The sequence below is a fragment of the Pocillopora damicornis genome, chromosome 1 (genome assembly GCF_964200805.1).
Source record: "Pocillopora damicornis chromosome 1, jaPocDami1.2, whole genome shotgun sequence".
Classification (NCBI taxonomy): domain Eukaryota; kingdom Metazoa; phylum Cnidaria; class Anthozoa; order Scleractinia; family Pocilloporidae; genus Pocillopora; species Pocillopora damicornis.
In genome coordinates, this window is record NC_142670.1 from 13826026 (window position 1) to 13850603 (window position 24578).

Genomic DNA, 24578 nt, shown 5'->3' on the forward strand with positions numbered 1-24578 from the left:
TTACCCACATAATAATTTCCAGATTGCCGCGTGCACTTTAAATTGCTGCTCTTTTGCACCTTTCCTGTAACAACTGTATACCGTTAACTGCGTATCTCCAGTTGCACATTTAGAAGAACTTATATTCATATTTGATTTTACGTTTTTAAGTCTGTTCAGGTTGGAGGGGGGGGGGATTTGAGGCGTCAGCTCAACGAGGAACTAATAATTAATATTTAAAAACTCAACTACCAAAATTACATGAATTCATACATAATCTTTGCTAATGTGAAGTTAACTAAGTCAGAAAAGCAGGTCAGAGATGGCGGACGCCGTAGTGAAGAAACATGTATTGTATCAATTGACACTGATCAACCATCATATTAAAAAAGTAGGAATCAAATAGAGAATAAGTTACGTTTCCATCTCATTTATGTTTCTCCTTTATTGAGATTGTGATTATAATCATTTTATGTTATCATTATTACTATAATTATGACTTTATTTATCATCATTATGATAATTAGTATTTTTGTTCTTATCTTTACCATTCTGTAGAATGCCCAAATATAACTTTTTATAACTCTTAGTACCTAATTTCTGTGGATGGATGGTCCTGGCAGTGGAGCAGAGACGACTGCCAAAGGCAAGGAGGGGACCTAGTTTCCTTTGAAACCGAAGAGGAATGGAATTTCATTAATGACGAGATTCAAAGGCGAAATACTACGAACTATAGAAATAAATGGAGTATTGGTTTAGAAAAAAAGGCCGGAAAATGGACCTGGGTGAGTGGAAGACCGCTGACTATTCGTAAATGGGGAATAAGGGAGCCAAGTAGTGAACACGACGCGGCTTTCATGTACAAGCTGAACGATAATGGCGAGCGGGGCGTGTTTGGTGGTGTTACTCGTACTAGGGGAAACCAACACGCTTATATTTGTGAGATTTCCAAGGGTGAGTTGATTTTTTGTCGTTGTTGTTGTTTTTAATGTTATTTCGATTAATTTAAAAGGCGCCAGAAGCGTAATAAAAACATTCTTTGCTAAAGTTTGTGATATATAAGACAGAATTTATATAAACCTTCTGACAATCAGGATCAAGTTTACACTTAAATTTGCATAAATGAAAAGATGTTTAAAACAATCTCAGAGAAAGTTTTCATTAAATACATTTCTAACTTTTGGCCATGTGAGTAGAGGGAAGTTACATATGGTTCTGTTGCTAGCACTATTAAGAGTAACATCAGTTTTGACACTTTAGGTCATCAGTTATTTTCATGTACCGGTAGTTCATTTATCCTTTCACTTGAATAAAATGATGGTGAATACCAATGACAAAGAATCATCAGTTCAATTGCTTTGTTAGATAATAACGTGTGATGATGTGAAGTGTGTTATCTTTTTTGAAGAGCAAATGACTCATGTCATATAAGATAGATGCAAATTATCACTTTATAAAATGGATACAAAAGACTTGCAGGTGTTCTTCGCATAGGGGAATCAATTTTGTGTTTACTGTATTCTATTTTAATATCCGATCGTTTGAACCTTAAAGTTGTAGGAGCTAATTTTAATGCAATGCAAAATGTGCAGTGAACATAATAAAATGACCGTGTTGCATCTAATTCAAATATGGCGGACATTTCGATCGACTTAGGGTGTGGTTCTTTGTTTTTCCGTGAAAGATGTAGAGGCGCATTCGTCTTCCAAATTATTCAAAATCTCGCATGAGTTGTCGCCTAATTTTACATTCGATTGTCCCGGATGTTGGTATGAGTTTGAGACACTTTGATAGCACGCTGACTTGACTGTCAGAAAGTTGATAGTATGAGAATTTTTTTTTTAGGAATTTTTCCTTTATCTCCCTATCTTTGGCTAAAAGCCTACATTTTAAAGTGTGTCTACGCTCTATGCGTCTTATGCTTTATTTTTTTTACTTCCACTGTTGTAAAAGCTAGCTTTTTAAGGGTCAGAGAACACATTGTATTCCATCGCTTTTATTTGCAAATGTATAAATAAACTCTCTAAGGTCAGAAGTCTCATTCCTTCATTCGGCTATTTTATCACAGTTTTTTTACACTGTTCGCCGAGTGCTTTAATTTCCTTTGAGCGGTTGCTTATCTACCTGTATGTTCTTACGAGCTGAGAGTTCGTAGTTAGCCCTCTTTCTTTGGCTCTCAGCCTTCTTTTGTGAAAGTTAGTCAAGGAATTAGCTAAGCCTTGTTGACCTTGTTGTTTTCTTTTACTTCGAACGATATGTTCGCCATTCCTTTATAATACTAATTAGTTGTTATTAACCTTCACTTTAATTGCCTCATATTCATATTAAAAACGTGTATGGTATTGTCTTCAAAGAAGAGAGGAGGCTTTTCAAACTAATTAGATAAATGTTTATATTTCTTTTTTGTTTTCATCTTTTCGTCATCAGAAGAATCATTAACAGTGTTATCACCAGCATGGACAGCATCACAAACCTACACAGCATCACCAACATGGACAGCATCACCGAGATGGAAAGCATCACCAACATACACAACATCACCAACATACACAGGATCACCAACCTACACAGGACCACCAACATTGACAGTATCGACAACAATGACAGTTTTACCATCACCGACTTCATTATCGTCATCAACAACTGAAGGTTGCTTATTTTCCAAAAGTTAGGCTTTTTCTGATTTCACTTGGCATCTTTTCAGCTTTCATGCCACCCTTTTCTGTAGCGAGGGCTTTGTCTTAAAAGTAAGGGAAAGACAGTATCCAGTAGTCTAATTCGTGTTTCTGAAAAACGCTATTGTGGCTAGTTTCATAACTGAACATAAACGGGTATACAAGAAAAACTCTTTAGTATCTTGAGTGGTGGTATTTCTTGAGGTAATGTTACAATGATTCCACGACAGAAATCTTAGGAACTCTGTTCCGTTTACTATTATATGCCAATCGAAAGAAGAACGTTTCGTTAGAAATTTGGTAAAGCAATCTGAATGTGTCTTCCAATGGCTACTTTAGCTTTCCCAGGCACACTGATGACATAGCAGAACCATTCTGATTAACAGTAAGCTAAGTTTAAAAAGTAAGAAACTTTTGCTTTTTTTTTACAACGGCTTTTAGGTAAGACGCAGGACCTTGTTGCAGTCATTTCTGGCGGACTCAAAGAAAAAATCACATTGGATGGCTCACTCTCATTTGACCCTCAGGCTGCACATGGTGACCAATCGGGAATGAACTTTACTTGGCATTATGGTGAGATCTCAGGGAACTACTCCTCTGTGCAGGGAAGAAAGAGAGGTTTCTTTATAGCGGTAAACGAGTCAGCCTTTCAATATAATGGAAGAGCATCTGGCGTGCAAATTTACTTGGATACAGAGGCTGTCTCTCAGTGATATTAACATAGTTAAACTGGTTGTGGCCAAAGACTATTGCAATGCTAGCGCTTATCAATCACAGTTTTTTTTTTTTTTACACTGTTCGCCGAGCGCTTTCCTTTTAGCGGTTGCCTATCTACCTGTATGTTCTTACGAGCTGAGAGTTCGTAGTTAGCCCTCTTTCTTTGGCTCTCAGCCTTCTTTGGTGAAAGTTAGTCATGGAATTAGCTAAGCCTTGTTGACCTTTTTATTTCTTTTACTTCGAACAATATGTGCGCCATTCCTTTATAATACTAATTAGTGGCTATTAACCTTTATTTAAATTGTCTCATATTCATATTAAAGACGTGTATGGTATTGTCTTCGAAGAAGAGAGGAGGCTTTTCAAACTAATTAGATAAATGTTAATATTTCGTTTTTCTTTCATCCTTTCGTCATCAGAAGAATCATTAACAGTATCACCACCAACATGGACAGCATCACCAACCTACACAGCATCACCAACATGGACAGCATCACCGACATGGACAGCATCACCAATATACACAGCATCACCAACATAAACAGCATCACCAACCTACACAGGATCACCAACATGGACAGTATCGACAACAATGACAGTTTTACCAACACCGACTTCATTATCATCATCAACAACTGAAGGTTGCTTATTTTCCGAAAGTTAGGCTTTTTCCGATTTCACTTGGCATCTTTTCAGCTTTTACGCCACCCCTTTCTGTCGCGAGGGCTTTGTCTTAAAAGTGTGGGAAAGACAGTATCCAGTAGTCTAATTCGTGTTTCTGAAAAACGCTATTGTGGCTAGTTTCATAACCGAACATAAACGGGTATACAAGAGAAACTCTTTAGCATTTTGAGTAAGGGGTATTTCTTGAGGTAATTTTACAATGATTCCATGACAGAAATCTTAGGAACTCTGTTCTGTTTACTATTATATGCCAATCTAAAGAAAAAAGTTGCGTTGGAAATTTGGAAAAGCAATCTGAATGTGTCTTCCAATAGCTACTTCATCGTTGTCGAGGCACACTGATGACAAAGCAGAACCATTCTGGTTAACAGTAAGCTAAGTTTAAAAAGTAACAAACTTTTGCTTTTTGTTACAACGCCTTTTAGGTAAGACGCAGGACCTTGTTGCAGTCATTTCTGGCGGAGCTGAGGTGATTCGAGGACTCAAAGAAAACATCACATTGGATGGCTCACTCTCATATGACCCTGAGGCTGCACATGGTGACCAATCGGGAATGAACTTTACATGGCATTATGGTGAGATTACTAGGAATTACTCCTCTGTGCAGGGAAGGAAGAGAGACTTCTTTATTGCAGTAAACGAGTCAGCTTTTCAATATAATAGAAGAGCATCTGGCGTGCGAGTTTACTTGAATACAGAGGCTATTTCTCACAGTGAGATCTACATAGCTAGACTGGTTGTGACCAAAGACTATCGCAATGCTAGCGCTTATCAAGTCATCCATTTCTCGAATGGAGATCCCCCTAAAATATATCAAAGGTAAGAAAGCTGGCGTGTTGTCGATGCTATCATTGTGGCTGTTGCTTGTTCTTTTTGTTGCTACTGATATCCCTATTTATTTTCCTATTTTCTTATTGTTGCTTCTGCTTCAGTTGAAGTTGTTGCTGTTGTTGTTGTTGTTTGTTTGTGATGTCTTGTCTTGTTTGCCCGAAGTGCTGCTGTATTTTGCCTTTCTTTCTCTGTTGCAGTTATTATGACCACCGTTGTTCTCAACAAGCAAGGCCGTAGTTACGCTACATTGATCTACATTCTCATTTAGTAATCGACATTCGTTCCTTATTTTAGGTGTTTCATAAATTGTCTGCCTAAAATCAGCCCCTCAGTACGACTTACTGTCCGATCAGAATGCAAGGGACTACAGTGCTTCAAAATTTCTTCATATGAGTGGATACTCTACCAGCGATATCAGGGAAATACGTCCACTGTTTGGCAAAGAAAATATAATTTAGAACTCATTACAAGTACACCTCTAAATGCAAGCAACATGGTTATAAATGGAGGTTCCCTTGCTGCTGGAAATATGTACCGCTTGGCATTATTTATCACAACTAACGACGGTTTATGGGCAATGTCAGCCTACGACATTTCCACCGCGTTACCGCCCACAAGGGGGACATGTTCGATCACTCCGTCAAGTGGCATCTCCTTGGAATCACACTTTAATCTGAGCTGTATCAACTGGACAAGTGACAGCAACCCTCTGACCTACCGGTTTCAATATAGACTAGAGAACGGTATGTACACTGTGTTATATCATGGCGTCAACAACTCCATAGTTACCTTTGGGATACCGCCTGGGAACAATGCAGAAAACTATACCATCAGATTCAACGTTGTTGTGACTGATAACTTCGGAATTTCTGCCTCTCCTGTTAATCTAACAGTACAGGTATGTTAAGTTGGTAGGTTCTGTAATATTGATGTAGTTGGGAAATTTTGTTGACATAATTTCGTCATTTTTGGACAGCTAGCCATCGGAGGGTAAAAAAGCAAACTTTTTCTAAACATGTAACTTATCCAATAGTGACCAATGCTCTTTCTGTAGGTTAAACCTTCCCAGAGTCTAAGACCAGATAAAATCACAAGCCTGGAGGCCATGATCCAGGAAGTCATCAGAAAAGGAGACTTGGGAAAAGCGGCACAATTAGCAAACTCTGTCCTTCAAATTGTTACACAAGAAACCAAGATGAATTTGGAGAAGAAAATCAAGGTAAATGCAATTACAAATGTTTTATATCTCATGGACGCACTATTCGTGTGGTAGCATAATGATATCTCTGCGTATCCAAGTATTTGCACATACGTGTGTTAATGTATTGTGGTACTAATGACTTTTATAACCCATTGCACTGAGTAGACTACAAATAATACACAGAGAATAATACATGCTCCCGTAGATATGGAACTTTTCTAGGAGCTTTTAACTCGATAGCTCACGAGTGAGCGCAGCGAAAGAGTGAGATGTCGAGTTGAACACGAGAAGAGAAATTCCATATCTACAAGCAACCATGAATTACTTTGTTTATCTTACAAACACAATAGCTCTTTACTGAGAAGAAAAGCCGACTTCATTTATGAATTAAAATAAATGAATCGACATTCCCTGAATAATAATCGTATACTACGTTGGCCCTAGCTCCTAAGATGGAAAAATGCGTTGAATCATGATTAAAAAAACAACTATGGTCGTAATTTTCAATTTACAAAATTCTTAGTTATTGACTTTGTCCTTACCGACAGAAGAGGTCTTTCAGGTAAACGGCCAAAATCGGCTAGTGGCAAATCTTCCAGTTGTCGATTTTCATCCTCAGCCGGGAGAAATGCTAACACCAAAGCCACTGAATATGTAGCTTTCGGTTTTTCTTTTAGTATATTGGTTTTCTTCCCCTTCTAAGAAAGTTTCAACCTCACTGTCTGTCAGCAATACGGATTTTTAGTGTTTTAGCCGCCATAATTCGAGAAAGCTCCGACAAACAACTTTAATTGAGAATCGTGAAGGCTTCGCCTTCAATTCATCAACCAGACCTAGTGGCGCCAAAGGCGAGTGACGTGTCAGCAGCTGATTGGCTTTATCAACACACGTTAAAAATACGATATTTTTTCACGTGTGTTATTACGGCTTTTCTCAGGGCCGGGAATCCCTGTATATCACTGCAGTTTATGTGATAAATAGTATTTATGTGAACTAATTTATTCATGTATTCGTGCATGCACTCATGTACTCGTATAGTAGTGTACTCGTGCATTCCAGTATTCGTGTAGACGTTTATGTTTGTGTACCTGTGCTGTCGTATATTCGCATGCTAGAAGGTTCTTGCAATAACATATATGCGATTGAACTTCATTGCATTTCAAGGTTGTAGATTTTGTAATCAAAACTATTATGTCAGTGAAGGTAAACAACACTGCAGACCTGCTTCAAAGCTCCTCCGTGATTGGTTCTGCCCTTCAAGTCTTAGAAAAAGTCTCTCCCGAGTCATTGGTAGGTAAAATAAGATCGATCGTTTATCATGAAGAATGACACACATGTAGAGGGATATAAAATTGCCACAATTGACATAAAAATTATTGATTGCTTTTTTCATGAGCTAGAGTTCTACAGTGCTGTCGGTTGTCTTGATTTAGTTTTATCATGCACAGGCTAAACATGTTTGAGAAAAAAATGCCAAAAAGCGTTTCAGAATTCCTTTACCTAAACAAAAATGGTTTAAAGGCGACGATACCTCTCTAAACCCGGGCTCCTTGAAATAGAAATGTACTGTGCTGAGCAGCAAATAATTCCATGTTTGTTCATAACGCACTTTCAGGAACTGTCGTTATCGCCTGTCGATTCGCAAACGACCTTCTTAAGGTCTATCGTCCAGTTGAAGGACGTTGCTGATATGTCTTTAGTCACTCAATCAGCAGAAAACTTAGTTTGGTGTCTTCGAAGTGTGCTAAAGATATCCGCAGAGATGGCTTCAATAGATTCCATCTTAAGCTTCCAAGAGCAGGTATTTTGTTAGCTGTTGTAGTCCAACAGCGAAATCTAATTACATATGAAACTTCAAGCTGCACTTAAGTCGGCTTCCCTCATTTTTAACTGACATATTGCGTGTCAAGCTAGTGCCGCTGTCAAACTACGTAATAAAGTTGCCATTATCGCTACTTACAATAGGTCGTCGCAAACCTTACAAGTGCCTCAAAAAATTAATTTTTTTTGTAATTTTCCATGCTAAGCTCTTTTTGTTAGTCTAGCTTTGCTTTTATTTGTTATTTTTACTTATTTGCTCGTGATGTTTTGTTTCATTTTACAGGGTGAGAGGTCTGCTAATACTGCCCTAAAAGTGCTGGGAAAAGTTGCAGACGCATTGTTTGCCCTGAGAGTCCCGGGTGAAAACATGATATCGATCTCCACGAGTCAATTGAACATGACATTAGGGCGACATAGCCCGAATAAACTTGCAGGGCTGCAGATAAAGGGTGGAAGTGGCAGCTTCATTTTACCACCATGGCCTGTCACAGGAAGGAACAGAACAAGTTTTGTCGACACCCAGGTAAGGGATTACATCAAAATAAGAAACGAGCGCATGTCAAAATCCATTTAGTCGTGGGTGACTTCGGAAAGTCTGATAACCCAAGACCAAACGCATTGGAAGGTACAGTCTTTGTTAGGCATCCTGAACTCTTTTTCTCGTTTGGCTTCCATAATTATGGTCAGTTAGCGATAATTATCATGTCTCTTAATCCTCAATTCCTTAAAGTCAACAAAAAGTTTTGATTTATTCTTATTGCAGATGCTATCAATGTCATTCAACCCCTACACCTGGGACAGCACCAAGGAGCGAGTCGACTCTGAGGTTCTATTTCTGGACTTAAAGGGCAATAAAAGCGAGCTCTTGGAAGTCTCAAGTCTACCAGAAGACATCGTTATCGTTATTCCATCAAAACCTCGGACAATGCCCAAGGAGCTATGGTACTTCACGACGGATGACGATTTACGTTTCCACGAGATAACTGTCAAGTACGAAAACACTCTGATACAGGTAGAAGTCAAACCCCAAGAGCCAACTGTACATTTATTTGTTTACTTGCGATTTGGTCAACGGCCAACGACTCGAAACTACGATCTTAATGCCACAATCTCTCAAAATGGACAGTGCGTTTGGACTGCAAGTGCGCATGACAAAAAGGAGAGAAAACCAGAATGCTCGTCGAACCCACCTACCCCAATAGCAACATTGGCCAAGCATCCTGGAAAATACTTTCTGGGCGTAAAAAACTATAATGCCACGACGACCACCCCACACAGGAGAAAGAAAAGATCGTGTTTTACAGCTGGACGGCAAAAGCGCTCTTGCGTCGAAGTCAAAGATCCCCCACCTACCCTACCCATAAGTAAAACTGCATCTGTGACACCAGCTTATGATTCCAAAACCGATCAGAACTATACTCTGAGGGTGACCTTCGGTAGCTGTGTATACTGGTCAGCGAAAGTTGAGATGTGGGTAACAAAAGGCTGTCGGGTGAGTCGGTGTAAAGTGTTAACATTATCGAATAATTTTTATAATGTGGAATTAGTTCAGACACTTTTCAGAGAATTCGTGGGTTTCACGTAATTGTGGAAAAATGAGTGCTCCATTGTGATCATCTTCGCTTATTTGGCAACTGAAAGTCTAGAAGACAAAACTTTGTCGAGCCCGTGTGTAGTCTTCCATCGCAAAAAATAAAATTATTCTCGTAGCTAATCACGACCTTTGATTACCTTTGAATGAACAAGACGCATCATTAGCACTGAAAACCGAAACAGTGATTTTCTCTCTGGACAATTCCAGATTTTAGGAGCATTGGACAGATTTATTAACTGCAGCTGCAATCACCTGACATCCTTCTGGGGAAGTCTTTTGGTTAAACCGAATCCTATCCTCTCTCGTGGTAACTCGACCATGTTTGTACTGTATGTTAACAAATCTCTTGGTGTAATTCGAGAAGTGAAGATTGGTCATAACAACTTTGGTGACAGTCCTTCGTGGTTTTTAGAGGAAATTTTCATTCGGGACGTACAATCCAATCAGTCTTGGAAATTTATGGTCAGTCAGTGGTTTGCTCTTGAGCGCAGAGACGGAATGAATGTTTCAAGCAACGGTATCTCAAATGGACTTTGCCAGTGAGGTTGCAAGACGCTGGTGGAGAGGGCTTACGGAGCTACATATCTGGGTATCAGTTGCTGCCAAACCAAAGAGAAGTCACTTTTCAAGAGTACAGCGGGTTTCTTGCTGCCTTTCAGTGCTTTTGACATCCATGTTTGAAAAACGCGATGTTTTATGAGCTCCAAGGCAAATATGAACAACCTATTCAAGTTGGACCGCTGAAATTCTCGTGGAGACAAGTAGTTACTGGTATTGAAAGTGCGCTCATTGTGGCACCAATAAACATACTTATAGTGCTATTATTTAAAAAAGCGTCCAAAAAGTCCTCGAGTAACAACAGTCCTTGCTATAAAGCTAATTTAATCAAAAGTATCGCGTGGTTCTTTTTTTTCGGTTCTTGTGCTATTTCTGCTACGTTTACAATCTTCTAGAGCCTGATTTGGGAAAAGAGTGTCAGTGAGCAGTGGCTGTCCTCAATGCTTATCTCCTTTGCTCAAGATGTCACAATCATGGAACCAGTTAAAGTGTTCTTTACAGCTGTAGTTTTGGCGGCCATTATCAAGATGAAGGCGAAGAGATCAACAGTACCTGCATGTGAAGACTCTAATCAAGTTGAAAGCGGCTGCTCAAAACAAAGGCTGTGGACGTTGAAATTAGCGGAAGTAGAAAAGATGAGGAAACGCCAGGCCAAGAAACAGAACCTGTCACGTTATTTCACAGAGTTGGGTATCTACTTGGTTTTCGTTTTCTTGTTAATGGTAGTGTGCTATGGAAACAGAAATGACCATCGCTACTTAATGACCAGATCAATTCGAGATGGACTGCCCAATTTTAACAATGTGAGTAACATTTATTGTGTTTGGAGAAATCGTTAAAAGACTGATATTACCCAACGATTGATTCTGGATTGCCAAACCCTATTTGAAATCTATTTTCACGACATAAACGTATCCTCCAAAGTGTAAACACCTCTTTTCTTTATCGGGAATTATTGCTACTTTTCAAGTCCGTGGTTTGTGTATAGAACAACTGTTATGATCAAATTTCCAATTTTGGTTAGAATCTGTATCAATTCTTCTCAGACTTTGCATCATAATGGCTTGGCTCCCTTACCTGTTTCTAAATGTTCCTGATCCCCCAGCGAGTCATGCCCCCATCCCAGTTCGTGAAATCCGACTAACACATCTCCCGTTCTTGACTTTCTTTTTATTTAGTCCATTTTAAAGATCATATACATAGATGGTACAACGGTCAGGAAGAGAAGAAAACAATGTACATTGGTAATAAACGTTCTCTTCTCGTCGGGATGGCTCGATTAAGGCAACTGAGAGTGAAATCGAGTAAGTCCTTTCTTTTATTTACTTTTAAGTCTAACTCACCCTAAAGGAGACTCCTAGAAAATATAATTTTTTTTCTGTCAAAGTGTTAGGCATACGTTGTCAAGATTTTGATATTCTACTTTATTTTGTATTGGTCTATACACCTTTTAAAGAGAAAAAACGGGCACAACTGAATAACTGGTTTTTAACTAAATTTTCCTACACGATAAAGAATATGGGAGATGTGCTATACCTGTAGATTGAATTAGTTCCAAAACAAACTTTCTAATAAATGTCCCTTTTTTTTATTAAACTTACAGCACCATGCAACGTGTTAAAATACATGAAGACAACTTTCCAGGAATGTTACGAAGGATATTCGGAAACAAACGAAGACAAGACCGCTTTCTATGAACCGGGCTGGAGGTTTGTCGACAACTTTACAAGAGACGAAGATTTATTTCGACTTTGCCCGAAGCCATGGCGATATCAAAATGCGGAAGAAAGTGATAGCGGGTCAGAGTGGGGACAGTTCTCATTTTATCGTGGAGGAGGATTTGTAGCAGACCTCAGGTACAAGAACCATATGGGGTTCAAAGCCGTAACCACTTTGCAAAACAACGGTTGGCTTGACAGGCAAACCCGGGTGGTTCTCGCACAGTTTTCCGTGTTTAACCCGTCGGTGAATATTTTAGGTGTTGCCACATACTTTTACGAAGTTGAGGCATCAGGACTCAAAGAAGCTTTGGCACAAACTGAAATTCTTTCTCTTGATCCTACAAACACAGCTTCATATCAGTTCTATTTGATTTGCATTTTACTATACGCTGTATCCGTTCTGCTGTTTTTGGGAAGAGAATGCTTCAAGCTTTACAATCACCGTTCCCGGTATTTCCAGTCCGTGTGGAATTGGGTGGAGATGTCCCAGGTTGTTTTCTCCGTGTTGGCCGTGGTTTTGTACATAAAACAACAAATCATAGTCTCTTCAACATGGGCAAGGTTAAAAGAAAACAGTTATGCAAATATAAGTTTCAAAAGAGCTATCATTTGGCATGAAGCAGAAAATGTTGTACTTGGAATCCTGATGTTTATCGTCACTGCAAAACTCTTGCGAGTCATTAGCTTCAATAAACATGTTGCTGTATTCTCCAAAGCATTGACGATATCTGCACAATCTCTTTCATCCTTTAGCATTGTCCTATTGATTCTCTTCGTGGCATTTCTTCCCGCCGGTGTATTGATGTTTGGCACTGGATCTGAGCGCTACTCCTCAGTGCTAAAAGCAGCTTATTTCCAACTCGAACTGACTCTTGGAAGAGTGAAAGCCAGACCAATCAGTGAATTAGCAGAGGTAAACAGCACATACGCTAAGATATTCGTCTTTGCTATTCTTTTCATCCTAACAATTATCTGCATGAACTTTTTTATCGGCGTAATAAACGATGCACTTCTGGATGCAAAGGATACCGCGAACGAAAGTAAGTTGCACGAGCTCGTTGATGAGGTTCGTTGCAAAGGCTCAAAAGAACGGAACACATTTTTCGATACTGTCAGCAGTAGACTGAGACAACTGAAAGTCTCGCAAGCATCAAACACGGAAGAAAAAAAAGCAGTAGATAGAAGCATTACCCTTGATTCCAAGAAGAGTTCAAAAATCAACTTTGACCAAATCAGTGAGGCCATCAAAGCTTTGAGGGAAAAAACAGGCCAAGAACCAGGAGAAAAACAGCCGAAATACTCAAGAGGAAAATCATTTTTCGATGGAATTAGTAAATTCTTGAAAACACTGGGAAGAATTAGCCATGACGAACACTGCAAAGGTAAAAAAAGGAAGAAAGTTCGATTTCAAGAGGATGTCGCTAACTCTCATCTTCGGAAATTAGAGAAAAGAGGGTATGAATTGTTTCAGCGGCTTGATAGGGTTATGGCGGGATTCTCAAAAGAGGACGAAGAATATCATTATCTAATGGAAACAATGCGAGCCGTGACTTCTAAAGAGAGGAAATAGATAAATGGTGAAAGGAATAGATCACATACTTGAGAATTAGACTGAAAGATCGGGACTGTAGTCTACAGTACCCCGTGATCACTGGCAAATGGCTGAAATGCTTCGCACATATACGTGTTAAATGTGTTCTTTTCTTTATAATTAAATTTAAGAATTAAACGCATTTCTAGTTTTCGCTGATTGAATAATCAAGCTGCACTTTACTATCGAGTAAAATCAAGGTCTAAATAAAGAAGAATTAAATCTATCAGGGACAGCGTTTGTTGATTTCTTTCCTTTGGGGAAGGGGCGGAGTTTAAGGATTTTACACTTTCCCCCCCCCCCCCCCCAGTCCCCTTATAAGGCTCCGTAATATTTTTTTAAGAAAACCCACTCATTTGCAGGAAATTTGCAGCCAATATTATTAAGTCCACTTATATACTTTATTAGCGACGACTGATCCTTCTTCCGTTCCCCCTGAAAACCATCTATTCCCCACCTTACCCATCAGCGACAAATAATTAATTGTTTCTCACATACGATTAGTGGTGGTCATCCAAGCTTGCCCATTCCCTGACCAGATTGGCCAGATTTGTTTTGATAAACTCATTTCCATATATGTTTTTTGGCTCTTTGGAACGGGAAGAAACGATTTACGGTGCGGGTTTCAATATTTTGGTGAGCATCGAATGTTGTCTCAAAGTATCAAAAACATACCAAATCAACAAAAAAAGCTAGAACTGCATGAATCAACGGGAAAAAAATAATTAGGAGAATATCACTTTATTGCATTTTCATCCTTAATGTTACTCAATATAGTTCACGTTAGATGTCTGTGACATTTAATGCTTTAAATACTAATTAAAAAGGATATTTTTCTTTTCTTGATGGCGTCCGAAAAGCAACTAATTTCCTTTCCTTAAAGCTCAAAATATATTAAGTGTTGACGACTCGTTGGCTTTTTGTTTTGACAAAGGACTGCTAGCAGAATTCCTTAACAGGGGAGGGGAGGGTCCTACTTCAGAGTGTCTGGAGTAGATTTTTCTCATTTCAAAAATTGTTACTTTAATCGCTCTGGCAAAGAAAGGGGGTGATATTCTTTCTAGTGCTTCATCCACGCCCCTCCCCTCCCCCCTATTTTTTGATGCACTCACGCACTATAGTTACGCATCTGGGTTGTTTTGCTAAGGGCAGTTGATTTCTCTCCCAGGCTCACCATAATGTAATGATCATATGATATTTCTGACATGTCTTGTTTTAATTTTTAAGTCAACCACTAATTAGCCAGCTAATGTTACTCAGTCATTAAATGACGTCAAGAGACGATTGAGGTATGTCTGAGATTAATGCAAATGGCTTGAACATGGTCAGAGATATCAACACTTGGTTACGATACGAGATTAAAATGAAATTTTGGGTACTGCTTTATAAACTCGGGTGCCACTTTACAATATACCATCACTTTCAAAGAGGAGTGCTTAAACTAGAAATCGGTAAAGTTTCGGAGAAAAAAGCAATAATACCTAAGACCATTTATCCGTGGCTTCGATATTGTTCAGTGTCGTCGATAACACTCGTTGATTTTGAACTTCCACCTGCATGACAAGATGAAATGTTCGCGGTAGAAACTGCATAACGTTAGAAAGAACGGTCGATCAAGAAGCGCGTATTGTCCTGAAAAGAGCTAATGTCCATGGAAGTGATTGGCACTAATTTCATGTCTCGCGGAGAGAAAGTCAGATGAAAAATTAGTGATCACTTAAATAGTTCACATATCCAAACAATCATTCTTACTATCAGCATTAATACCTTTACCTCTCGACTAATACATTGTTTGATTCTCTCTTTATAAAGGTGGTTTTAAAATATGGATTCCTCTGTGAGTAATGTTTAAAACCTTCTCAATATTATTTGATAGTTAACGCTTCTAAATTCATCGTGTTGACTAATTGTACATTCAAAATACAATCCTATGGCAAATATATTCTATTGTGTCAGGTGTGTAATCTGTTATGGTCCATTGGCAAAGAAAACGCGGTGTAATTTCAGCAAATATTACCTATAATATCTTCTCGTTGATTATAAATACAAAGGTTTTTGAAAACTGGAACGCGAGTCAGTTTGTTTATTCCTCAAAGCCGGATGTTTTGTATTTTGTTGACACGTTGTCGAGTAACCAATTCGGCATTCATCGCGCACGACCAGAGGTTAACGTAATCACTTACGTAAATACGAAGCTAAAACATTTACACTCAAAAGCTGCAAACTGTTTGCAAAGTGAAAACAATCGAAGGCACTCCTGATCAGTTGGCTGACGGTTGTTAAGATGCTCTCGGTTACAATACTTTCATTATTAGCTGAAAGAGGTAAGTTTCATTTCGAAAAATCATCTTTTCGCTAGAAAGGAATTTGAGATTCTCGGTTACAGCGCAGCACAATTCAAAATTGTGTTTAAGATTATAACAATCTAATCCCTTGCCATACAAAGGTCTCACGCAGTCTCTAAACTTAAAGAAAGTCAAACACAAAACTATCCGTCCTAATTTATTTTGCTAGACATCTTAGATACTTCTGACATGCTTGGGATAGTTTAATAATTTCTCTCAGAAGTGGAAATCACAGCTACATTTCTTTCCAAATAAATCTCTCCTGACTGATTTAAAATATGATCACTTCTAAAACAAAACAGGTATTTGGACTTATGCGGTCACAGCGACTGAGATTGTTTATTTAATATGAGGCTATTTCCCGTAGTTTTTCGACTGCTAGGGAATTCGGTAGTCACTAATGTTTTGAATGAAGACAATTAAGTCTTAAAATTCCCGATTGCAGCATAATGAAGTCTTTAAGCAATGTGGTTCTTGATGTTGTCCTTTCTTTCAACATCACGTCCAAATGTTATGGTAGCGTGATCTAGCCGTGTAGCTCAAGGGAAACCATTGTAACGATAAACTACGGCAAAATTGTAAAAAAAGAAACGTGATGAAAATGTGCTTGCAGTGTAAGCTAGCCTAGTAGCTCAAGTTGAACTTTTCCAAGAGATTATTTTTTTTAAATTGCGGCAATGAATACGCAGCTGATTTATTCGAAAACGATGAATGAGGGTAATTGACTATTTGTTCTATTTTTTCCCTCAAAAGAAAAACAAACCTCTGTTAACACGAGAAGAGGAGGCAGACCCTTGCGATTTCTTTATTCGAGCGACGCCGTTTTGTTTTCCGCTGACTGAACGAAGAAACAACTCTAACAGGAAGAGTTAGCTTGAAGGTTACATCTCGTCTGACATTTAATCGAGCTTACTGCGTGGTTCACGGCTACGCTCATGATTCTCTCTCTTCCATAAGCCTCAGTTTCCCTAACGCTGCATTCCATCGCAATTGTTCTGCTCATTATAGTTTTTGTTTTGCTACGTCCCCGTTGCCGCCGTCGTCGTGGTTTGCTTAAGGTCTCTAATCCACTGCGGCGACGACTTGGTAAAACAAGAGATTTAATGGCCTAGGAGCTCAGCTCGTGCGTTTTAAAGCTTTGTATATTTTTTAGCCGTTTTCTCTGTTCTTGTGCAAGACTCTTTATCCTCATGGTGCCTCGCTTCATCTTGGAGTTTAATGGGTACCGGCGAACTGACAGAACAACCTGAGGAAATGCTGAGCAAAGGGTTGGGTGGGGGGAGGGGGGGAGGAACATGTCACGGACGAGCATTCCGGCCAAGGGGAGAATTGCAATACTTCTTGTCACTTCACGCTACAGAAACAAGAATACCCTGTTGCTGGATAGGCATCGTGGCTCGAGTACAGATTTATCTCTATGCACTAAATAAAAAATAAATAGCGCGCAGAAGGCTTGAATCGAGGCAACGAAGTTTTCTTTTTTTTTTTTTATCTCCGCTTCAGACCGAAAAATTCCAACATCGCTTTGTCAATGTTCCCAGTTTTTACTTGGTCTTTCATAACTACTTTGATTCAATCGATTTGTTCACTGAGGAAGCTTTCCGTCCATAATTTTAAAATGTCCTGCTTTTAATCCTTTACTTGCTATTTGCATCAATTATCTAGCCAGTAATTATCATTCACTCTCATTATCCACGGAACTTGCATAAGAAGATGACCGTCTCACTTCTTATATGAATAAAGGAAAGCTGCCCTCCAACCTCTGAAAAGCCCTTGACTCCATGCCCCCCTCTAAATAATTGATGCTCCTTCCTACTTTTCCATGAATAAATTCTTTGACAGCCAGTGATTGGTTTTAATGAGGTAAAGGGCTGTACAGTAATAAACCCCCTGCAGCTCTGCTTTTATACTTGGTTACTTTATACTTTATACTTGGTTATACATCTAAATATTATCAATTGTTCTTTTTGATTCATAAAAGTTGTTCGTTATTCACTTTTTGACTTTTTCTATTTTCTAGTAGTCCATTATCTCATTATGGGAAACTATTGATTGCTGTTACGCAACTCGTCAATCAGTATTTCTTCCCGTGCATTCGGTCGTGTTCGTACACCGCTCGGCGAGTCTGATTGACATCTTAAAGCCTGAAAAGCGTGTGATCTGAAAGTTTCTGAAGTCTCTAGCGGACATCAATACAGACAAAGAAATAGCGAGTGCACTTGCATTAGGTAAAGTATCATTACACATTAATTTAAAATGATATGATAATATCACAATACTAATGTTGAGGATTGCTTTTCATAAACCTGTAGAGAGAGTAGCTAAGAAACTAAACAATTTTTTTTCCTCGGCAAAATTGTGCCTAGAAATTTTAATACTTAAAACTTGTTGCTCGAAATTGGAAAAGCCAAGGAGACCGTGGTGCTGAAATACATGGGCCACTGTATCCAGGCCTGGTATTTAGGAAAAAATGATAAGCAGTTTGCACTGAGAAGTAGTCGTTCGGCTTCACCGTTGGAAGTCTGGACAAAAGGCTAACAGAGAAGACATTTAAAAATGCTCTGCAGGGGGGCCGAAGTTAAAATTCGCGTTCATTGACGGATCAGCGTTGAAGCTCCAGAGAGCATGCAAGAGTCCAAACTTTTCGCGCGTAGGCTTCAAGAACTAGATGAAAGGTTTGTAAACACATTCATTAGAAAGAATGAAATTTTTTACATGCCTTTCACATGCTCACCCATATGAAGAATTATACGAAAACTCTTTCTTTCCACAGGCTGCCTGTGTTACAATAGCAGCTCTGATACAATATTTCTTAATGGCCGCTTTCCATTGGATGCTGATTGAGGGAATCTCCACTTCTTCGTTGTGAAAGTTTACAACATCAACACCAAAATGTACATGTATCACGTCATCTCACGGGGTAAGTTCATTATTTTACAACATGCACTGGAAACTGTAATCACGCTTTCGGATCGCCAAATATGGTGTTTTCATGCAGTGAAGTGTTTCGATTTCCCTCCTTTCTTTGTGGGTAGGTCCTCCAGTGATCTTGGTGGCCATTTTACTTGGCATCACTACTGGAAAAAAAAGGAAGGGTTACAAAGCTATACGAGTGATAAATATTGGGGAAAAAAACTCAAGGGTTTGTTCTTGCTCTTCTCCTTTTAATTTGTTGCATTTAATTCTTTGCTTTGTTTTTGTATATATTTTTTAATCGGTATCATTTCATTTGCTGAAAATTTGTCTTTCTTTCTTTTCTTTCACTTCTTCGAGTTTAGCTGCTGACTTTCCTCGATTAACAACCTCATCTGGATATTCGTCGCCTATGTAGCTTTCATTGAGTTTATGATTAGTGTTGGTGATTGTGATTGGTATACCTGTACTAATCGCTGCCAAATATTTTGTCTCTGCTCTTTAAAAGCGAGTTGAGTAGTTATGAAATGACCCCGCGCAACATTTTTCTTTTCCTATTTACTCACAAAAAAACTTTGGACGTGGCCGCTGTTTGCGGGGATGCTGGTCAATTTTTACCTATTGATATCTTCACTGGCATAGGATAGCTTCATAAATTCTCCAACTTTTGCTACATAGTATAAAAAATATTCTCCTTCTTTGTTGATGTTTTCTCACTGTTTCACATTGATATTTGTCGCGCAAAAATAGTTAAAAAAAACATTGAGCAAGATGAAAGGAGCAGGTTTATTATGTTTATATAATTTAACATGAGGATTCACTTTGCATAGTTCACTCGGTTTAGACACTTAAGTTCGAGATTCTTTAGCTCATTGTCAGAGAATCGAAGCTCATAATCTAGGTCCCCAGTTTGGAGTTCTATTCCCTGCAAATGACTCTTCATCCAACACTTGTTACCAAACTAGTAATGTCTTTGGCAAGGATCCTCTCCTGTTTTGGTTATTCGATAACCATATCTAAATAATCAATTTATTTCTATTACATTCTTCAGCTCAACATCTTGATACTCGTTCGAGTCATAAAGGAGATGACCAATTTGTCGCAGCCAACAGGGGAAGACGACCGCTCTCAAAAAATAAAAAACTAAAACAAAAAAGTGGAAGAGGTTGCCATATTCTCTTGTGAGGCTTTTCAAAACAGTATACCGAGAGAGAGCTACTATGGAAGATTGTTAATCTCGAGTTAGATTAGAGACAACTGTGATATTGTGTCAGTGGTGACCTTTACGAGTCTCTCCTTGGTAAGGATATGACAAGTTGTTTAATAAATTAGTTGGGTTTGTTTGTAGATATTGCTCTTTCTGTCGTTGACATCGTATTTTATAAAATAATTCAAATAGTAATCTGATTGGCCATAAAACCATTTTACATGAGCGTATGTAAACTCGATAAGCTGGAAACCACTCCCCTTCGCGTCGTGGTTTCCTACGCTTATCGAGTGTTCTCCCAACCTCTCGCGTGTTTACATCAGGCTATGTAAACACGGAAACCATTTTACATATCGTCAATAACAAGTAATACTAATAGTCTTAGCAGGTAGCGCTGACATTCAAAGTTGTTGTTTAATGAACAAATAGATGAATACGTAAATGTCTGAATAGATAAACAGCTCATTTAGAAAGAACAAAAAAAAACCCTTATGACTGGATCTTTTGTGGATCAGTTGCATTTACCCATTTTTTTTCGCATTTCTAAGACAGGAGTAACGTTTTGAATCGAAAATACATCGACTAACTTGGAATTAAATTGGGACAATAAACTAAGAGATTATAAACTACTCGGCACACACAATTAAACAACGATTAAAGAACTTTTACATAGAGTATACAATTTGAAGGAAAAAGCTTAGCGACAGAAATACAGAATATTTCAATAGGCCCAGTTTTCAATTATAGCTATTGCGGAGACGTAGCATTGAAAAGGAATTCCAACAAGTAAGAGAAGGACTCGATTACGTAGATGTGCCTCACAGTTTACAACAGTCCAGGTTACGTCATACACGTTTATAAATAAACATGAATGAAGAAACGTCCGATTAAGACAAAAGAAGTAAAAAAAAAATTTAATCTAAATATATAAGTGCATTTCTCTCTACACCACCCAAATGTGATAGGTCAAAAGGCTCCAAGCTTCGAATAACTAAATACATCGCAGCTAGGGCTGGGGAATATTCTGGACTAAATAATTAATCATTCCATGAGCGTGGAGATACTAAGAAGAAATCCGAAAACCGAAAACCAAGAAATCCTTTGATTCAGGGTTTGCCGTGGAATGAAAATAATAATGTAAGTTAATTGACACACGAGCGAGTTACTCCATCAAAGTTGAAGGCATACGAAGTAATTAGACCCACCAACTGAAAAGTATGTCATAAGGAAGATGAATAAATGGCAATCATTTCCATTTTTGCATACGAACAGATGGCGTACTAGCTTTAGCTGCCGGTTGATAAAACAGAAGTTGTTTAAGACAACTTCCATTTAGCAGAGCTCATAAAGAAATTTACAATTCTTAACATCAATTATTTTTGAGCTGCTTCGTTAAAAAACTTGACCTACAAAAAATATTTAAATGCCTTAAAGTTTTTCGATTGTATTAGTAAAACAATGCTCTACACCTGGTGGAAGCTGCTTTTTGTCTATTGGTCCGACTATAACAGAATAAGAAAATGGAGACTTAGGCCATGAACATGTGATCAGAGATCAGGATTTGCATTAAACTCTAACTCGTGCAAAAGGGTTTTATGGGGATGCCGCAAGTCCGCAACTCTCCTGTGGGATGAACGAAATATAAGCGTAACGATAACTCTGAACAACAACCTTTGATTTTCTTGCGCATGATGAAGTGGATGGTAAATGGTACTGAATACGGCAAAATTTTCAAAACCCTTTTAATATGCTGTGTGCTAGGTAAGTAAGCTATGACACCGTCGAAATTGACTTTCAAGTTGTGAAATGCTTATTTCGATTCTTACTCCTACGGAACTTTTAATAGCGAAACATACCAAACTCTACACAAGTCCTTCTAAACTATTTGTTAATCATTAAAGCAAAACTTGGGGATTCTTTTATTATCATCATTATCTTTATTATAAGTTTCTCAATATTTTTCACTTTCCATACAATGCCAAATAATTGAGAAAAGATTTACCCGGAATGACACATTCGTACAAGTGTAAAGACAGGTATTGACAGCAACCGATAATAGTACCGTGCGCTCGATGAGTTACGAGATGAGTACAATTGAGTCCAACAAAGTGTGCAAATTGTTTTTTAATAGCTGTGCGCTAGGTTAGTACCACCTTAATTATATCTCGACTTTCCATTTGCAAAACAGTTCTATCGATTTTGGAACTTCCTGTAAAACTCAGCCAAACCAATCCGAGAAAAAAATGTCAGGTGGCGGTTATATGGTACTCTTGATTAAAACAAAACACACCGGACTCTAAAGATGCCCGAATTTTTTTATTAATTAGAGAAGGATTTCTTATAAATTGGGTTCCTTGAAGCCCGTCATACAAAGCAAAGTAATCAGAAAGCAAATAGCACAAGCCAGACATTGGCGCGGTGGTCATGTTGTTTGCGTCATGGTTGTCTACACAAAAGCTTTGGCAGCCACATTTAAAATAGCTTAATTGCCATCGTTTTATGCCATTAGGACAAGATGTCATAAGGGAACCACGTTTCCTCTTCAGATAGCTGCTGAACGTTCCACGTGCTTAGACAAGAGATCGAACTTAATCATCAGGATGTACTTAAAATGATATTAAGTTACACAGATGCAAAGTTTAAAATTCGATCCGGGGTTTGGAAAAAAAACATACTTGAATTGGTGTACTTTTTCGTTTCCCGTCCTATGTTAAAACATCATTGGTAATCATGAATTTCGATGGCTCTGAACGAGCCGTCGGTGGTTAAAGTGACGTGCACTCAGTAAAATAATTAAAACAACCCTGAAAATTGAGCAATTTTTATGTATTTAATTCTGCAATGGAACTCCTTACAACCACGTAGAGAATCTTTTTTGATTTAAGCTTAATCAAAAAATTCTGTCGTTGACTTTTAATAAAGTCCTTTGATTAGTCATGTTTAAGGGATCACCTCAAAATTATACAAGCATCACGGCGGTGATATAATTTTTCGCCTCGTGTTCCCCATTCCAGGATCATGTACAATGAATTTTAGCCTAAAGGTTTACTGAGAGCCCTCATGTTATTCAAATATCGCGGAACCCAAACCGTTTCAGCTTTCAAATTGTTATTCAATTATTAACACTCAGGGTAGGTGACTGCCAGATGCTCGCCAAGTTGGATGTCATGGACAAATACAACATATTTCTGTTTTAAATTATTCATATTTGTAGCTGAAAGCAAACTTTATACTTATCTGGTTGCTCTTCTTTTACACACACACACATATACACACACGCACACACGCAAAAATATATATATAAATATATATTATATGGGTTCCACAGGTTCCGCCGCCGGCTGATCCATAGCTAAGTAACACCCCATAATATGGAAATTTCCTCAAAAAGTTTGGAGACCGACCAAGATTCAAATCGTACAGAAGTTTTTTTTGAGCGGTCAGATTTGAAACCCGATTCCTTCGCTTAAAGAAACAGCCGTCGTCCGTTTCGAATTGTTGCAAGCTAAAACGAAACACTACTTTTCTTTTGAATAGCGCATTTCACATCCTTTTCGTTATTTTATAATTTGGTTGCACTTGAAATAACCCGTTTAGGAATTTCGCGAGGGACGTTCGCGAAGGTCTATCGTATCCTTATAAATATTTTCCACATGTAACAAGTTTTGTTCAGCTGGTTGGTAAATTGCGGAGATGCGACACTTTTTTAAATTTCTCTGTCTGCTACCTAGAAAGGTTATAAAATTCGTGGGTAGACATCAAAGGGCATGTAGCAAATAAAATGCACCAGCACCGTCTAACTCGAAATCTAATAAACTTTTTCTTTGTTTTAAATGTTATTCTTGAGATAACAATCAATTTATTTGCTTATTCTCTTCCACAGTCATCCTTTATTTGTTGATGGGTTTGCCAGGAACAGGTGAGGCAGTGTAATTTCAATTTTAACATTTAGACACCTTAACATGAACGGTAAAATACAGATAATATCTGACTGATTATGCCAATAATGAGCCATAGACTTCCTGTTGGAATTACATCGGATTGTGATTTAAAACGTAAGTTGGAGAGCAAAATAAAAATTCAATGAATAACGATGCTATTACCCTGATCTCCCCAATTTCCATTTTAAAACGTTACGTAGCCTAATTGTAATTTTTGCTTTAGTGAGGTAGGGGGATTTAGTGCCCATCGTTTGTTATTAAAATTAATTGTATAAAAAATACTTTTTCGTGTCCATCATCAGCATTATTCCATAACGTAAATATATGAAAATCATATATGTGCACTGCAGTTGATGAACAGTCATGAACTCTACTTAAGTAGTAGTGAAAATGTGGCCTGAAAAAATATATTGGGTTCCCAGTCGGCTTGTTAGCTCAGTTGGTAGAGCGCTACACCGGTATCGCAAAGGTCATGCATTCAATTCCCGTATATAACCGTTCATAGAGGATTGAGGATCGCCTCTATATTCGTATCAGCATTTTTTTTTTCGTATCAACAGTTTTTTTCATTTATTTATTTACTCCTTTATTTTTTCTCATAGAGTGCCAAGCAACCTGTTTCAAAAACTCCTCCTACCTTTTTTTCGAAAAGAGGAAGAGATTGGGGTAACAACAAGCGTGTTTGCTCCTACCAGAAAGGTTATTTAGTCTCCATAGAAACTGAAGAAGAATGGAAGTTTATCAATCGTGAGATTCAAAAGCGTGGTACTTCGAATGCTAGTGCGTGGCACATTGGCTTA

General features: G+C 38.2%; 1 protein-coding gene across 1 annotated transcript; it reads left to right on the forward strand.

Annotated features, from left to right (window-relative positions):
- The first annotated feature begins 754 nt into the window (after window positions 1-754).
- Window positions 755-13351, forward strand: LOC149052164 (uncharacterized). The gene is made up of 13 exons (XM_089180327.1): window positions 755-764; window positions 2407-2628; window positions 4481-4874; window positions 5181-5784; window positions 5941-6105; window positions 7252-7377; window positions 7703-7888; window positions 8192-8431; window positions 8672-9400; window positions 9710-9964; window positions 10456-10750; window positions 11239-11364; window positions 11664-13351. Exons 1-13 carry the CDS (start codon window positions 755-757, stop codon window positions 13349-13351), a joined length of 5040 nt encoding a protein of 1679 aa, XP_089036453.1.
- Window positions 13352-24578: the final 11227 nt, after the last annotated feature.

Excerpts from the sequence above, each read along its gene's own strand:
- LOC149052164 (XM_089180327.1), top strand. Across the intron at positions 6,106-7,251 it reads ATTTGGAGAAGAAAATCAAG|GTTGTAGATTTTGTAATCAA; the intron begins GTAAATGCAATT and ends TTGCATTTCAAG. Across the intron at positions 10,751-11,238 it reads ACGTTATTTCACAGAGTTGG|TCCATTTTAAAGATCATATA; the intron begins GTATCTACTTGG and ends CTTTTTATTTAG.